Source organism: Bos indicus, chromosome X (assembly GCF_029378745.1).
Source record: "Bos indicus isolate NIAB-ARS_2022 breed Sahiwal x Tharparkar chromosome X, NIAB-ARS_B.indTharparkar_mat_pri_1.0, whole genome shotgun sequence".
Lineage (NCBI taxonomy): Eukaryota > Metazoa > Chordata > Mammalia > Artiodactyla > Bovidae > Bos > Bos indicus.
The window spans coordinates 103,893,567-103,911,646 of NC_091789.1; the positions used below are offsets into that span (position 1 = coordinate 103,893,567).

The 18,080-nt window shown below is 37.7% G+C and overlaps 1 protein-coding gene across 2 annotated transcripts in view; it reads left to right on the forward strand.

The window, feature by feature from the left end:
- Positions 1-15,674, forward strand: part of MTMR8 (myotubularin related protein 8) — a 287,800-nt gene extending 272,126 nt beyond the window's left edge. Inside the window, exons 12-13 of one of the 2 annotated variants that reach the window (XM_070783785.1) lie at positions 1,609-1,735; positions 4,192-15,674. In XM_070783785.1, coding sequence (XP_070639886.1) covers positions 1,609-1,735; positions 4,192-4,656 — 592 coding nt within the window. In that variant the 3' untranslated portion in view covers positions 4,657-15,674. The remainder of the gene's footprint in view (positions 1-1,608; positions 1,736-4,191) is intronic. The other variant, XM_070783784.1, reaches the window with a different exon arrangement.
- Positions 15,675-18,080: the final 2,406 nt, after the last annotated feature.

The following is an 18,080-nucleotide window of genomic DNA, read 5'->3' on the forward strand; positions in this document are numbered from 1 at the left end:
CAAGAACATGGCATATCTATCCATCTGTCTATGTCATCTTCAATTTCTTTCATCATTGTCTTATAGTTTTCAGAGTACTTTTCCCTCCTTAAGTAGGTTTCCTCCCAGGTATTTCATTCTTTTTGATGTGATGATAAATGTGATTGTTTCCTTAATTTCTCTTTCTGATCTTTCATTGTTAGTGTATATGAATGGAAGAGACTTCTATGTATTAATTTTGTATCCTACAACTTTACCAGATTCATGTTTGCCTTTACCACTGAGCCTTCCCATTTATAAGTTTATTGTCTTAGTTGTGGACTTTTCATTTCTTCCTAGAGAAGTTCCTTTATCATCTGTTGTAAAGCTTTTTTGGTGATGTTGAATTCTCTTAGCTTTGGTTGTCTGCAAAGGTTTTGATTTCTCTGTCAAATCTGAATAAGAGCCTTGCTGGGTAGAATATTCTTGTTTGGAAGTTTTTCCCTTTCATCACTTTACATATATCATACCACAAGCTTCTGGCCTGCAGTTTCTACTTAAAAATCAGCTGTATATATGTATGTTGTCTGTTGCTTTTCCCTTGTTGCTTTCAATATTTTCTTTTTGTTTTTAATTTGTCAGTTTGATTAATATGTGTCTCAGCATGTTCCTCCTTGTGTTTATCCCATATGGTACTCTGTACTTCCTGGACTTGAGTGAGTGTTTCTTTTCTCATGGTAGAGAAGTTTTTGGCTATTATCTATTCAAATATTTTCTAAGACTCTTTTTCTCTTTCTTCTCCTCCTAGGACTCCTATAATGTAAACATTGGTGCTTTTAACATTGTCCCAAAGGTCTCTGAGACTGTTCTCATTTGTTTTCATTCTTTTTTCTTTATTCTGTTTCATGGCAGTGATTTCCACCACAATGTTTTCTAGCTCATTCATTAGCTCTTCTACCTCATTTATTATGCCATTGATTCCTTCTAGTATATTTTTGCATCCCAGTAATTGTATTATTTATCTCTGTTCTTTAAATCTTATAGCTCTTTGTTAAATATTTCTTTTGTCTTCTCAGTCTGCTTCCATTCCTTTTCCAAGATTTTGAAACACTTTTACTATCATTACTCTGAATTATTTTAGGTAGATTGTCTACCTCCACCTGACCTAGTTGTTTTTCTGCAGTTTTATCTTGTTCCTTCGTCTGGAACATACTTCTTTGCCATCTCATTTTGCCTGATATTCTGTGTTTGTAGTTTCCTTTCTGTATGCTTGCAGGACTATAGCTCTTCTTTCTTTTAGTGTCTGCTCTCTGGTGGATGAGGTTGATTCTGGGGCTTGTGCCTGCCCACTAGTGGGTGGAGCTGGGTCTTATTCTTTGGGGTAGGCAGGGTATGTCAAGGGGTGTGTGTTAGAGGTGGCTATGAGCTCAGTACAACTTTAGGTGGCCTGTCTTCAGCAGAGATCTTTCTGCTAAGAACATTACTTTTAAATTATGAGCATGTCCTATGTTTTTAATGTTATCATGTTACCTTACTTTTGAGATCTGCCTACCTACCAAGCTGATATTTTCTTGACATGAACAAAACATAAATAATCTATTTCTCTAGCTAAACTAACCCACTTTTTTTTTTTCTTTTTGTTTATTCAAGGTTCTGGTGTGGGATGTATAACCGCTTTGACAAAGGGTTGCAGCCCAAGCAGAGTATGCTAGAGAGCCTCCTGGAAATTAAGAAGCAGAGATCAATGCTGGAGGCAGATGTGCACAAACTAGAAAAGGTGAAAAGTTGAATCTCAAAAAGAGAATCTCTTACACCTTCTGAGTAGTCCTAACTCACTTGGAATTGATTTGGTACTTGTGAGAAGCTACCTGGCTGGCTTGTTATCCTCTCTGCTTTGCAAGCATCCTGTGATGCACAGCTCTTCTTTTTTTTTTAACCTCCCATGCTGCTGCTAAGTCGCTTCAGTCGTGTCCGACTCTGTGCGACCCCATGGACTGCAGCCTACCAGGCTCCTCCACCCATGCGATTTTCCAGGCAAGAGTACTGGAGTGGGTTGCCATTGCCTTCTCCGTAACCTCCCATATTAAATGGTAAATATCACAGTCAGATAGTTAAGCCAATTTGTTCCCTTTTTGGATCTGGATGGAATTATGAGGAGGAGCAAGAGGGAGTTTCAGGGAAATAATGCAGGTATTTGTTATCCATCAAGAAAATAAGTATAACTTCTTGGGTGTACTAATGAGAACAATGGCATTGCTATTTCCAACAATCAAAACCTTTTAAAAAATCTGATTTCTTTCCCATGCATATGATAAACTTTGTTCATTGAATGGTTCTTTTGCTTTAGGATATGATTATGTGTTGATTTCCTTTATGATACCAAAAAAACCAAAGTCACACACTTGTTTTTAATTAGAGTTGAACAAGTCAACAGGGATTTCTTTTCCAAAAAAAAAAAAAAATGGAAAATGCTGAGCTGCTTCTGCAATCCAGAGGTCCCTAGGGTATGTTTGAAGTAAAGGGGAGGGATACTTCTTAGAAAAGAATTCTTAGAAAGGGTGTGCTGCTTAGGAACTGGGTGTGAACCTCCTTTCCACCAGATAAGTCATAGCATTTCTGCTGCTCCCTGTAAGTAAACAAATATCCTTTTATTTTTTTAAATAAATGTATTGTGGTTGCATCAAATCTTAAACTTTTGAATGTCCTCTTGAAAAGCAACAGTCAGTTACTTAGTTCCATTAAAAAAAAAAAAAAAAGATGAAGAAGAGGGAGGGGAAGGAAGAAAACTGAAATATGACTTAAAATTAGGAAATAAAGGAAACAAGCAGTCCCAGGAAAGAAGCCCTAGGCAGAATTGAGAAGTAAGGAACCTTTCTCCTGACTCCTCTTTTACCTTTTAGCAACCTTCTCCACAGGGTCTCCAGAGCAGTTCCCCTTTTATAAACCTAGCCCTTTTATTTATTCCTGTTTAATTCCTAAGAGAATCAGATTCATTCTGTTAATAGAATCATATCACTCTCTGATTCTAAAGTTAAAAAGTAAGTAAGGCTTCCTTTTAAAATAACCAATACAATATTTTAAAGCAATTATCCTCCAATTAAAGAAAAAGAAAGCAAAAAAGACAATAACTATTATTAACATTCCTTTTTTAATACAGAGAAGAAAAACAAAAGCAGCCCATATTATATTACAGATACCCTGTTGATGTTTTTTAAAAGGCAATACAAATATAAAGTTAGAATATGCACAATACAAAAGTGTACAAAATGAAATGTTTAAAAAACTCTCCCAGCCACCTATGCAGTCAGTTTCTTTCTCCAAGTGTTATCACTGTATATGTGTGTGTATGTGTGTGTGTATAATTTTGTGAGTTCCAGGAAAATAAGGATGGTATGCTTATCCCTAAGGCAGGAGCTCTTAACTGGAGTCCATAAACCCATAGACATCCACAGATGACCTTCAAGGGATCTGTGAAACCCCTGAAATTATCCCTAAAAACTGTTTGTGTGCCATCTCATTCACTCATTTATGCCTGCATGTGATTTTCTGAGAAGGTTCATCCTTTTCTCCTGAGAAGAAGGTTCATCCTTTTCTCCTGAGAAGAAGGTTCATCCTTTTCTCCAGATTTTCAAAGGTGTCAGTGACCTCCCAAGAAAGCTAAGAATCACTGTTGTAAAATATCAGTGAATCATTATGTTATCCCTGAAAGTGAAAATATCCATTGGAGACAGCATGAAGTAGTAGACAGGTCATAGACTTTGGCATTAAGTGGAGGCAGGGTCAGATCCCAGCTCTGCCACTTCTTAAATGTGTGAATTTGGGTGAACTTATTTAAATTCTCTGAACCTCAGTTTCCTCATCTGTAAAATATAGCTAATACTTAACTAATAGGACTTAAGCATAAAATGAAATACTATAGTGGTTGGCACATGGAAGTAATCAATAAATGTTAGTGATCCTTTCCCTTGCCCTCCCTGTTCTCAGTAATAAAATAGCATTTATCAGAAAAGGGAACTTTTATAGATACAAGACCTTTGAGGATATTTAGTGGTAGGGCTTTTAAAGCACTATGTTAAGTGATGAATAAAAGATATTTGAGGATGAGGAGGGGGCAAAAAGTCATTGGCTACCATATAAGTGACAGCTGACAGGATCCCTATATGTCAGTATGATATTTGCCTAGTTTTATTCCAGTTTCTAATTATTTTCAACCATTCCTTGCTCCCATGACAGAAACTGAAAGCCCATGATGAGCCACCAGAAGTCTGTACCTGCTCTCAATTAGGGCATTTATTATCTCAGCACCTGGGAACTCCTTTGACAAATCCTGTCTGTTTTATGGGTACCAATGGAGACCTGAATACCTTGATGGAGAATGGCACTCTTTCTAGAGAAGGAGGCCCTCTAGTTCAGATGGATCAAGTAAAAAGTCAGTGTGCAGACCTCCACCATGACTATTATGGGATCATGGGCAACCTTAGGGCCATAAACATTTCTAGGGATGTGGGCTTCTCTGGAGACACAGGCATCTCTGGGTTCTTGGGCATCTCTGACAACATGGGAACCACTGAGACTATGGGCTTCTATGAAGACACCAGCATTTCTGAGACCATGAGCTTCTCTGGGATCATGGGCATCTCTGAAGACATAGGGCTATCTAAGGCCAGCACCAAGACAGGCTTCTCTAAGCAACAGTGAGCTATTCATCTGTTTCCATGTTAGTTGTACCTACAACACCCACAATGATCCTTGTCTCAAAAAGGCTTTGCTGCTTTTCTAACTGGATTAAATGGCTGAGGCTTAAGATTCTAGAAGGGGATTTAGGGCCTTAACTAGTTAAGCAATCAGTGTATGTACCTCAGGGCTTCCCTGGTGGCTCAGTGGTAATGAATCCACCTGCCGATGCAGGAGACATGGGTTCGATCCCTGGATTGGGAAGATCCTCTGGAGAAGGAAATGGCAACCCACTCCAGTATTCTTGCCTGAGAAATCCCATGGACAAAGGAGCCTGATGGGCTCCAGAACATAGGGTCGCAAGAGTCAGACATGACTTAGCAACTAAACAACAAGAACAAACAACATATGCATGTCAAGCAGCCTAGAATATAGGCAAAAGAAAGAATACATTATAGTTCTAGAATGGGATTTAACTTTAAAAATATCTTGCTTTTCAGTTGAGATATTAGATTGGTTCCATTATTCCATTTTCCTTAAAGGTCAGTCTCCCTTACTTTTCCACCCTTACTATTCTAGCACAAGAACAAGTAGAAATATTGTCATACTGAAGAATTAAGACCCTGCTGAAGGGATGGTATGTGCAAAGGTAACTGAATTGCAGAATGACTTGAAAGAAAATTTTACTTGAAGGTATATATATAGTCATACAATGTAAACTCACATTATTGCCAGTAGAGACCCCCAACATTTGCCTGAGAATAAATCAAAATGGTACATGGGTACTTGGTGATTTAGAACATATAAGGAAAATTTTCCCAGTTCGTTCCCTAGCTAGGTCTTATAATACTCACTTAGCCAACTCCCTTTTTTATAGATAGCCCATCAATAAACTTGAATCCACTACATTCTAAAATGATCAATTCCAAAACAGTGGGGTCTGAATTAATAATGTTGATCAATAGCATTTTCAACATCAGTTCAGGAGACAACTGAAAATCTTAGTGCTTTAGACCCTGGCTTATACATGGCATGTGTGCCCACCTAAGTTTTCCTAAAATAGGACTCTTCTTGTTTTTTGTTTTTTGGTTTTTTTTTTTTTTTTTTTTTTTTGGCCATACCACATGGCCTGTGGAATCTTAGTTCTCTGTACAGGGATTGAACCCATTCCCTGTGCAGTAGAACCATGGAATCTTAATCATTGGACTGCCAGGGAAGTCCCTCTTCTTAGGCATTTTTATGAAGATCCGTGGTTTTACTTCCCTAAAGATCACATTAGTTTGTGGATTTTTAGACATAATTGGCACTACTTTTAAAATCTGGTAGGCTTAACATCTTGTACTAATGTAGACTTTTGAAAAAAGTCTGTTCTTAAAGCATGCCCAGCTACTCCAGGGGAAGGGGAAACTAAACTTTCCCCAGTTTGGGGTTGATACACTTGCTGTACACTTTCCTATTGGATATACAGTCATAGTTTACCCACTTCCACATGTCAGAGTAGGATAAGCCTTGCATAGTTTGGGTCATGCAATATATTGTCAGCACTTTCAGAATTTCCTTTGGCAGTAGAATCCATATATTCACCCAGGATGTCTATTTTGTATACCATGTATTTGGTTTAAGCTAAAAAAAAAAAAAAAAACCCTGAGATTCTTAGTGAAAGAGCCATCTCTGTTACTATCACATCCATTTGTAAATACAGATATCTCTAAAGGATCACCTCATTAGTTACTAACTCTTCCAGAAAATTGCAGAGTAAGTTAAACTTCCAAACTCATTCTATGAGACCACCATCACCCTAATACCAAAACCTGACAAAGATGCCACAAAAAAAGAAAACTACAGGCCAATATCACTGATGAACATAGATGCAAAAATCCTTAACAAAATTCTAGCAATCAGAATCCAACAACACATTAAAAAGATCATACACCATGACCAAGTGGGCTTTATCCCAGGGATGCAAGGATTCTTCAATATCCACAAATCTCAATGTAATACACCACATTAACAAATTGAAAAGTATAAGAAAGGTAGGCCTTTTAATCAAAGTGTTAGAAGTAGCAGAGAAGAGCTAAACTATGGACAAAAAAATAGCCCTACTTAGAAGAAGAACTCTAAGTCATTTTGGTTGTCTTTTTTTATATGTAAATAGGAGCCATTTTTCTACTTACCTCTTCTTGATAGCTGCCTTCTTCCTTTAATGTTAAAACATCAATGTGATTTCCTATCGTATCTTCTCTGATCCCCCTCTTTCCACTAGTTGATCTTTCACTTATGTTCTTAATTGCTCAGTCATATCTGACTGTTTGCGACCCCATGGACTGCTGCCTGCCAGGGTCCTCTGTCCATGGGGATTCTTCAGGCAAGATATACTAGAGTGGGTTGCCATGCCCTCCTCCAGGGGACCTTCCCAACTCAGGGATCGAACCTAGGTCTCCTGCATTGCAGGCAGATTCTTTACCGACTGAGGTACCAGGGAAGCCCAGGGATCTTTGGCTTATATAACATAAATCATCAGATGTTGCCAGTTGTCATTTGACTTGTTACTTCTTGAAAAAAATGGGATTTGTGCAAGTCATTTTGATCTGGAAGCTCCATCTAACTCTGGCTCTGTGAAGGAGGATGCCAAAGACATTGACAATAAGAAAGATGTCAAAGACAATGACAATACCAATCATCTGCCACAAGTGAGTTTATTCTGGATTTTGCTTTATACCAAAGACTTTCTCCCACATCTAAATCTGAATTTTATAGTCCATTAACTAGCATGATATTTCCAATAGTGTGTTAAGAGTTTTCTATAAAAAAGAAAAAGGCAAATAACTTTTGCAAATCCTATAAAAGTTAAAGTCTCATATTTATTTCTACAGACCTGTACAAGGATGTACATAGTACCAAACTTTATTTCTTAGATCCAAAACAAAATTAATTATTAGTGACGAGTTTTTTTCAATACAATTCTAAACTGAGAAGTGATGAAGAAAAACACAGTGTTTCCAGTCAACTTGTTTGGTGGTTATTATGTTTATTCCTTAATATGTCCTATATTACTTGTATATGACATACATAGAACTAAGGAAAACCTTGCAAAAATCCCCTATTTACTCTCAACACCTAATACCTACTGTTTTACAGTTGGATTTGAAAATCTAAGGAAGGAAAAATGTTCAGTAGAATCCAGATATTTATGCACTGGTAAAAACCCAGTAGCTATCTGTAGTTAAGAGCCTAGCAATAGAGGGGAGAGTCCTGAAGGAAAGTTACTGAGTGTACTAGAAAAGATCATCTATTAATGGCTTTAATTTCATATCCTCATATAGCATCTATGCTGTTACAGAAATGTGACTCCCTCCACTACTGCCCTACCATTCCAGTTCCCTGAGCAGAAAATTCCATTCTTGTGTGACTGCCCATTTAATTAGGAAGGCATTTAACCACCTGCCACTGTCTTATGCATGAACCTGACACCTGCCTGTTTCCTATACAGTTTTCACAGGTCTGGGGTCACTGCTTATCTTTTCCAAGCCTGAAACAGTCTTTGTGCCTGGGAGTGTGGCCATTCTCAGATTTTACATGAACACTTTGTTTTAAAAATTCATTAATTATTAGTTTATAGAATAACAGATTCCTCATGGTAATAAGTAAAACAATCCTAAATAACAAACCTAAGTAACAGTTAATAGTCCAAGTTTTTAAAGAAAAAATTTAAGGCTGGGGTTTGCTGTATGAAAGAAAGCATGAAGATTTATTTAGCACTAATTTGGCAAGACTAGAAAGCTTATGGTACATGTATTAGGCACAGGTATCTTTTGGAAAGTCACCCTAGAAACTGTGTTCAATTACTACCAACGTAGTTGTCATGCCTGTTAACATGCATCGGCATATTTTTTTCTGAGACACACCTCAAACTTCACTGAAAGTAAAATCTTTCCTTGAGCACTTTGAACAAGAAGGAATCAGAGTCTTTTTAAGAGATGTTTTCAAATAAAATTTGTAAATATTTAAGCTTGGCCTGAATTTAGCAGAAAGAGAAGTTTAATAACTATATCAGATCTTTGTTACATAGTGATTTTTATTAACACATAACACCTTTTCTTGATGCTATTAAGCGTTGATATACCACTGGGAAATCTTTCTATGAGAACATTTTATAAAGTGGTTTTTTTTAAAAAACAGGTGTGTGAGAAAAGATAAAGTTGTCTCAAAAGGGGAATATTATATTTCAGATTGGTTTCTTCCTAGGAAGATTGTTCTCACTTTCTCTCTCAATTTCCAAAGTAAATGATTTAATGATGTCTGTTGTACCAAATCATTCCCCCACCCTCAGGCCTCTCCTTCCCAGAATTCTATGTATGATACACGCAGATATGATTATAACCAAATCTGGTTACTGTCTTCTAAGTGCCAAATCTAGACCTGACATTTTATATAGACATTTCAAAAGAAAAATTATAAATGGATTAAGCCTTAAATTTTTTCCTATGAGGTTACTTTTTTTAATATAATGTAAAGAGATGACAGCTGTTATATGAAACCAAATAGGAAAAGGATAAGAGAAAAGATTTGGGGTCATAAAGGGCTCTTAGTTTGTTGCCCTTTTGGAGGAAGTTCTGTTTTTACAGCATTTGATGGCAGCAATAGAAGCTTTTTCAAGGCCAAAAAAAAAAAAAAAAATGATTTTCAAGCCATACAGAACATGTCTTCTCTAATTCCCTGGCTATGACATTTGACAGTCTTTGCCTTCCTCTTAAATGAGAAGTATTGATTTCATCACCAATCACAGCAGCCCATGTCTCCTTTCGATGTCAGTGCAAGTAGAAGTGTGTTACATGCTCTGTGATTGTGACTTGTCTTCACAAAAGGCAAGTACTCTTTGAAAGCTATCTAATTTATGCCCATGTGTCTTGCTGGGGCATTTTCTAAAGCTTTGGGGGTTACCTAAAAGCCTCTTTCTCTTCCAAAGCTTTGTTGCCTTTCAACCATTTTCATGACTTTGACTCTTAGAGAGCTGTACACTAGCCTTTATAGAATACCAGTTGTGGAGAAGGTAGAAGAAAAGGAGGAGGAAAGAGAAGGTACAGAAATACATCTGTCCAGTTAATCAAAAGGAGCATATGGCAGTCCAGGATGACCAGCATGCCAATTAATTAAGATTGAATGTGCTCCAATAAGGTCCAAATTAGGTCCTCTTTTCCAGTTAGTATTATGGCTGGCATATTTTCTTTTAAAGTTATATTTTACACTGGTAGAATTGTTTTCCTTTAGAATGCTCTGTGTATTTTCTGTGTCTCAACAATTTGCACTTCTAGGGTATGTGGTCCTGGGTTTTCTTTTCTTTTAAAGGGTAAAGGATGGTAGGTGGTATCCTCTCCCATCAATATGCTTCCAAGGCTTATGTGTCCTGAGTTCCTTCTTTGCCTCTTTGTAGATAAACCACCACTTGACAGCCCTCTCCCAGAGTCAGATGAAACTATATACACCAAAGTCACTAGGTGATCACTGTTCAAAGACTCACATCTCTGATCCCACCTCACATTCAGTTGGCCACACCAGTTCACATAAAGTCTTTCTATGTCTCCAACCTCACATTTGCTGACAGGGTTGTTTCCATATTTTGCAAATGTCAATAGATGGTACAGAGCATGTATCCTAAATTTTTCCCCTTGTTTTGAAATAGAGCATGTCCTATATTCTAGTTAACAGTGTATCAGGCTTAGGAACAGATAACAAATTCAGTTTTTTAGAATGTAACTCAGAGTTTGTATATGTGTATGTGTTTACTGTAACTTTAGTAGCATCTGGTTGAACAGGTTATTTGGGCATTCATTAAGATGAAGAGAATTTATCCAAGAATAAAAAGCTGCTTTAGTTCTAGACCTCTTAACTATGGGGCTTTCCTAGTGGCTCAAAGGTAAAGAATCCTACTGCAGTGCAGGAGCCACAGAAAATGCAGGTTCAATCCTTGGGTCAGGAAGATCCCCTGGAGGAGGGAACAGCAACCCACTCCAGTATTCTTGCCTGGAGAATCCCATGGACAGACGAGCCTGGCAGGAAGTTCATAGGGTTACAAAGAGTTGGACTTGACCGAAGTGACTTAGCACACATGCATGTACTCTAACTTTGATAATGTCCAACTGAGTGCCATAGAAATTTAGGACATGTTAAGCCAGACATACAAACCAAAGAAATGGTGAAGCAACTGTCCTTTTCACTGTATCAATCAGGCATCTTTAGAAGTACTATTCATCAATGGAGGAACAGACATACAGAATATGTCTTTAATTTTTGTCAGTTTGCTTACTATGTCTTGGTATGTTACTCCTTGGGTTTATTCTGCCTGGGACTCTCTGTACTTCCTGGACTTGATTGACTATTTCCTTTCCCATGTTAGGGAAGTTTTCAGCTATTATTTCTTCAAATATTTTCTCAGATCCTTTCTCTCTTCTCCTTCCGTGACTCCTGTAGTGTGAATATTGGTACATTTAATGTTGTCCCAAAGATCTTTTAGACTGTCTTTATTTCTTTAAATTCTTTATTCTATATTCTGTTTTGTGGCACTCAAGAGTACTCTACCCAGTAAGACTCTAGTTCATATTTGACAGAGAAATCAAAAGCCTTCCAGACAAGCAAAAGTTAAGAGAATTCAGCAACACCAAACCAGCTTTATAAAAAAATGCTAATAGAACTTCTTTAGGCAGAAAACACACAAGAAGGAAAAGACCTACAAAAAATAAACCCAAAACAATTAAGAAAATGGTAATAGGATCATACATATCAATAATTACCTTAAATGTAAATAGATTGAATGCATCAACATAGACTGAATGGGTGGATACAAAAACAAGACAAGAGACCCATATCAGACCTACAGACACTTACAAACTGAAAGTAAGGGAATGGGAGACAAATGAACTTACAAAACATAAAGAGATTCACAGACTTAGAGAATGAACTTACGGTTGCTGGTGGGGAAGGATGGAGGGAAGGGATAGTTGGGGAGTTTGGGATGGACACACATACACTGCTATACTTAAAATGGATAACCAATAAGGACCTATTGTATGGTATATAGCAGATGGAACTCTGCTCAGTGTTATGTGGCAGCCTGGATGGGAGGGGAGTTTGGGAGAATGGATACATGAATATATATGGTTGAATTCTTTCACCATTCACCTGAAACTATCACAACATTGTTAATCAGCTATACCTCGATACAAAATAAAAGTTTTTTTTAAAAAAAGAAGTACTATTCAAATATATGATCACTGTTACCTGTAGTGTGATAATATTAGCCATATACCTGCATGAATGTCATGTAACTGATATATAAATCAGAACCCAGGCTGTGTAGGTTCTTGAAAACCTGACTTTTCATTAGCCTCAGGTTTACAGAATGACTATCACAGCAGCTCAAGTCTGAACTTTATAAGGTACAACAGTGTATATGATTGACTTTAAATTTCCTATTGTGTGTTATCTTGAACCTGTCATACCAGTGGGGTATGGGTGTGTGATGTGTAAAAATATTCACTGTTATTTCTTTAATCCAGTGTCAAATTGTTCACTGGCCCAATTTTGTACTTGTGTCCAATTTAAAGATATTTGATAACAGTTTTTTGACCTAGAATTTAAAAGCTTCAATTTTTTATGTGTGTAAGGTTACCATGTAATAGTTACAAATTAGAGGAAAAGAAAGGTACACTGACCTAGCCTTAATGGATGAACCTCATTATAAAGACAAAATCTGCAGGTAGGTTAAATGTTAAAATAAGACAAGCATCAGAGAGGGTGCCTGGTTCTGGACAGCACTATGGAGTGCAGAGTCTAGCTAGCTTTGATGAGCTGGGAGAGCAAGACTGACACCCACTTAACTCATAAACCATACTGTCTGACAACACATTTTGTTCATTCACATATAGCCTATTTCCCTCTATTGGAATCCTCAACATCTTTTCTGATATAACATATCCTCTTCCCTGAGATGACCTGTTCAAATGGATAATTTCATCTATCTGGCAGGATTTTTTACCAACAGATTCTCTAAGGGTAATTTGATCTCTAAATCAGGGTATTATATGGAATATAAGTTTTTACTTGGAATTTATCCACTGTATAGTCGCATGGTAACATTGCATTAGTTGCAGCTGAGGACATGGCAAGCCAAGTCCCCTTAAATCAGCTATTTCCACAGCCTCCTGTCACCCATAGAGATCTGGTTTCACAGGGGGAAAGGTATCAATGGAAGGCCCTGGTTGGGAAATCACTTCTGGATAAGTCTCAGCCCCTCAACTTACTATGTTTTTTTATTTTCAAAATACTAATAATCTCTTTCCTGTAAGTTTCACACTATGATTGTGGAAAGCAAGGGAAGTTGTAACTGCAAAAGCATTGGAGGTGTTTTTCATATATAAACTGGCAAATCCTGTCAAACTGAACCACATAGAAGCTATTGCATAGAAGCAAGGAACCAAATAATCAAGAATTGGCAATGTCAATTCTTTAAGGGGAAAATGTCACAAGGGATATATGTGAGTCACAGCACATTTGAAAGTCTTCTTCATTTCTCTAGGCCTCTGTTGCCTTGTGTTTAAAATAGGTGATTTGAACTAGATGATTTCTAGGGAAAGATATTAAATACCTATTGAATGACTCATCTGTGTCAGGCCTTGAGGTAGGAGCTTTAAATGTATTTCATGTGGCTTAAATAACTGAAATCCTGTGTAAGACACCAAACGAGTATGTAAGTTACTTGGAACCCAAGGCCGCCTTAAAATTTTGTCTCTCTTCAGAATTCGGTACTCTAAAATCCTGTTTATTGGACTTCTGGTCCAGAAAAGATGTTGTAGACTCATTTATCACTGCTCCTGCCAATTAAGTACAACTTTTAAACCCTGTGAATAACACAAGAGCCAACCAAAGGAAAACTCTGAAAGGTGGTAAGAGAACTGGTTTGGGACTCCAGTACTGGAGCAACAGCCCAAAAGAAGAAGGCAGTCCAACTTAGCTATTTCCTGACCTCTAATTTAAGAACAGAAGGGCAGCCTGGGAAGGCTCATTTCTCCCCCAGATTGAAAAAGAGTCCCTCTGACAGGTGAGCATGGCAGAATCAGCAAGAGGGATTGATTAAGACCCTATCCCCCACTAATAATAATAAACTAGGTGAAGAGCTTTCCATCCCTGACTTTCCCACTGAGAGACACTGTAGTAGCCAGGAGGTATCAACAAGAGATTGCTTGCCACAACAAGTGCTCATCCCAGGAAGCTCCCTCCATTTCCACAGGCAGGGAGAACACTGTAAAAATAAAGGACCAGCCAGGGAAGCCTCTTTGTCCTTGAAGACCTGAAATTTCCATTCCCTAGTGAGAGACACAGGGCAACAGGCCTGGAGAAAGCCCTTCCACTCTCTGAGCTAACACAAGCAGAAATCACTGGTAGCACTCATTATACCAGATAAGTCAGGAAGAAAAAAGCACTACAAAGGCTCTGAAGCCTAGACTTCCATTGTAACCACAGCTGACAAAAGTAGGCCAGAATCAGCATGCTAAAATTAAGGTGACTGCCTACTAAAAAAGATTTAAATAGGACCCAGAGTCTCCTAACATACTAAACTGAAATGTTCAGGATAAAACAGAAAGTCACTCATAATACCAAGCCAGGAAAATCACAATTTGAATAAGAAAAGACAAACAGCTGACATCAACACTGAAATGAATCAGATTATCTGAAAAGGATTTTAAAACTGTCATCATAGGTACTATTAAAAAGGCAAATTATTTTGAAACAAAAGAAAACATGAATATATGAAAAAATTAATATAACAGGATAAAATTTGTGAACTTAAGGACAAGTTAATATAATTTACCAAATCTGAAAAACATGTAAAAATGGCTTTAAAAATAAATAAGCAGAGCCTCAGGGGCCTGTGTAACATTTTTTAAGCCAACATTCATATCTTTGGAATCAGAGAAAGAAAGTAGAAAGAATGGGGCTGAAAGAGTATGTGGAACAGTAATGGCTGAAAACTTTCACCAAATTTGGTGAAAAGTACAAACCTAAGGATTTCAACTGAGCAAACCCCAAATAGAATAAACTCATGTGTTTGTTAGCCATCTGTATGTCTTCTTTGGAGAAATGTCTATTTAGTTCTTTGGCCCATTTTTTGATTGGGTCATTTATTTTTCTGGAGTTGAGCTGTAGGAGTTGCTTGTATATTTTTGAGATTAGTTGTTTGTCCGTTGCTTCATTTGCTATTATTTTCTCCCATTCTGAAGGCTGCCTTTTCACCTTGCTAATAGTTTCCTTTGTTGTGCAGAAGCTTTTAAGTTTAATTAGGTCCCATTTGTTTATTTTTGCTTTTATTTCCAATATTCTGGGAGGTGGGTCATAGAGGATCCTGCTGTGACATATGTCTGAGAGAACATACAGATGGCTAACAAACACATGAAAAGATGCTCAACATCACTTATTATCAGAGAAATGCAAATCAAAACCACTATGAGGTACCATTTCACGCCAGTCAGAATGGCTGCAATCCAAAAGTCTATAAGCAATAAATGCTGGAGAGGGTGTGGAGAAAAGGGAACCCTCTTACACTGTTGGTGGGAATGCAAACTAGTACAGCCACTATGGAGAACAGTGTGGAGATTCCTTAAAAAACTGGAAATAGAACTGCCTTATGATCCAGCAACCCCACTGCTGGGCATACACACTGAGGAAACCAGAAGGGAAAGAGACACATGTACCCCAATGTTCATCGCAGCACTGTTTATAATAGCCAGGACATGGAAGCAACCTAGATGCCCATCAGCAGATGAATGGATAAGAAAGCTATGGTACATATACAGAATGGAGTATTACTCAGCCATTAAAAAGAATACATTTGAATCAGTTCTAATGAGATGGATGAAACTGGAACCTATTATACAGAGTGAAGTAAGCCAGAAAGAAAAACACCAATACAGTATACTAACACATATATATGGAATTTAGAAAGATGGTAACAATAACCCTGTGTACGAGACAGCAAAAGAGACACCAATGTATAGATCAGTCTTATGGACTCTGTGGGAGAGGGAGAGGGTGGGGAGATTTGGGAGAATAGCATTGAAACATGTATAATATCATGTATGAAACGAGTCGCCAGTCCAGGTTCGATGCACGGTACTGGATGCTTGGGGCTGGTGCACTGGGACGACCCAGAGGGAGGGTAGGGGAGGGAGGAGGGAGGAGGGTTCAGGATGGGGAACGCGGGTATACCTGTGGCAGATTCATTTCGATATTTGGCAAAACTAATACAATATTGTAAAGTTTAAAAATAAAATTAAAAAAAAAGAATAAACTCAAAGAAATCCATGCCAGGACACATAATAATTAAACTTCTAAAAACTAAAGACAAAAAATATTGAGAACAGTCAGAGCGAAATGATACATTATCTGTAGGAGCTACCAATTCAAGTGAGAGTGAATTTTTCATATGAAGCTGTGAAAACCAGAAAAGAGTTGGTATTTTTTCAACTGCTGAAAGGAAAAAAAAAAAAAAAAATTGCCAACTGGAAATGCTGTACTCATTGAAACTATCCTTCAGGAATGCATAGGAAAAAGACATCCTCAGATGAAGGCAAAATAAAAGAATTTGTTGGACCTACTCTTAAATGAAGCTCTTCAACAGAAAGAAGAAATGAACAACATGCAAGAACAGATGGGTAATTTAAGTTGATAGATGGGAACTCTGAGGAAGAATGAAAAAGAAGTTTTGGAAATGAAGCATAACTTAATAGAAATGAAAAGTGCCTTTGACTGGTTCATCAACAGATTGGACACAACCAAGGAAAGAATCAGTGACTTGAAGAGACATCAATAGAATCTTCCAAAACTGAAATCCCAAGAGATTTTAAAAATGGAAATTACAAAACAGAATAACCAAGAATTGTGAAAGAGTTACATAAGGTATGACGTGGGTGTAAGGGGAATATAGAAGAAGAAGAAAGACAAGAAAGAAAAAAAAAGGGAGGAAGAAAGAAAAGGAGGGAGGAAAGGAGGAAGACAAGCAATATTTGAAGCAATAATGACTAAGAATTTCTGAAAATTAATGATAGACACCAACCTACAGACCCAGGAAGCTCATAGAATACCAAAAAGAATAAATACCAGGAAAGTCTACACATACGTAAATCATATTTAAAATGCAGAAGATCAAAGACAAATTCTTGAAAGGAACAAGAGAGGGAGAATTCCTATACCTATAACAAAGCAAGGGTAAGAGTTATATCAAACTTCTCTTCAAAATCTTGCAAGCACAGACAGAATAGAATAAAATATTTAAATCATTAAAAGTAGAAAACAACCAATCTAAAATTCTGTACCAGTGAAATTTTTCTTCCAATGTGAAGATAAAAGCTTAAAGCAAGATGGTATAATAGGAAGATCCAAATCCTCATTCCCCCATAGGAGCATTTTTTAAAACAATCAGAGAGTAAATAAAATGACTTTACAAGGTTTCTTGAAATCAGACAGATATCTGTAACATCCAAGCAAATGCCCAATCAAAAAAAAAAAGCCCCATTCAAAAAGCTAGAAAAATTTGTGATGTTTTTACTCATCCTTGATCTACTCCCTCCCTAGCATGGTGTGGATGTAGAGAAGTGGTGGCCCAGTCCCCAGTTAGTTCTTCAAACCAGAGAAAACAGAGTGGAATTAATTTGCAATGAAGGCTATGGTTTTTCCTGTGGTCATGTATGGATGTGAGAGTTGGACTGTGAAGAAGCCTGAGCGCCGAAGAATTGATGCTTTTGAACTGTGGTATTGGAGAAGACTCTTGAGAGTCCCTTGGACTGCAAGGAGATCCAACCAGTCCATTCTGAAGGAGATCAGCCCTGGGATTTCTTTGGAAGGAATGATGCTAAAGCTGAAACTCCAGTACTTTGGCCACCTCATGCGAAGAGTTGACTCATTGGAAAAGACTCTGATGGTGGGAGGGATTGGGGGCAGGAGGAGAAGGGGACGACAGAGGATGAGATGGCTGGAGATGGCTGGATGGCATCACTGACTCGATGGACGTGAGTCTCAGTGAACTCCAGGAGTTGGTGATGGACAAGGAGGCCTGGCGTGCTGCGATTCATGGGGTCGAAAAGAGACGGACACGACTGAGCAAATGATCTGATCTGATCTGGTCTGAACCTTCCTGGGGGCTATTGGAAGGACTGGTCTCTGTATTGTTTAAAATGGATCTCAGATTCCAGGTTAGGAAAAACCATGTGAAACAGCACAGTTCTTGCCGGGGTCCAGCCCCGGTGGATCCAGGGAATTCGAAGCGGGGATGGCGTCGGTGAAGATCAGGAAACAATTGCTTAATTAAATGTTAATTAAAGATATAAAGAGTAATAGAATAAGGATAGCTCAGTGAGGAAATTCAGTGGAGAAAAGAGGCTGAATAATTCAGCCAGAAA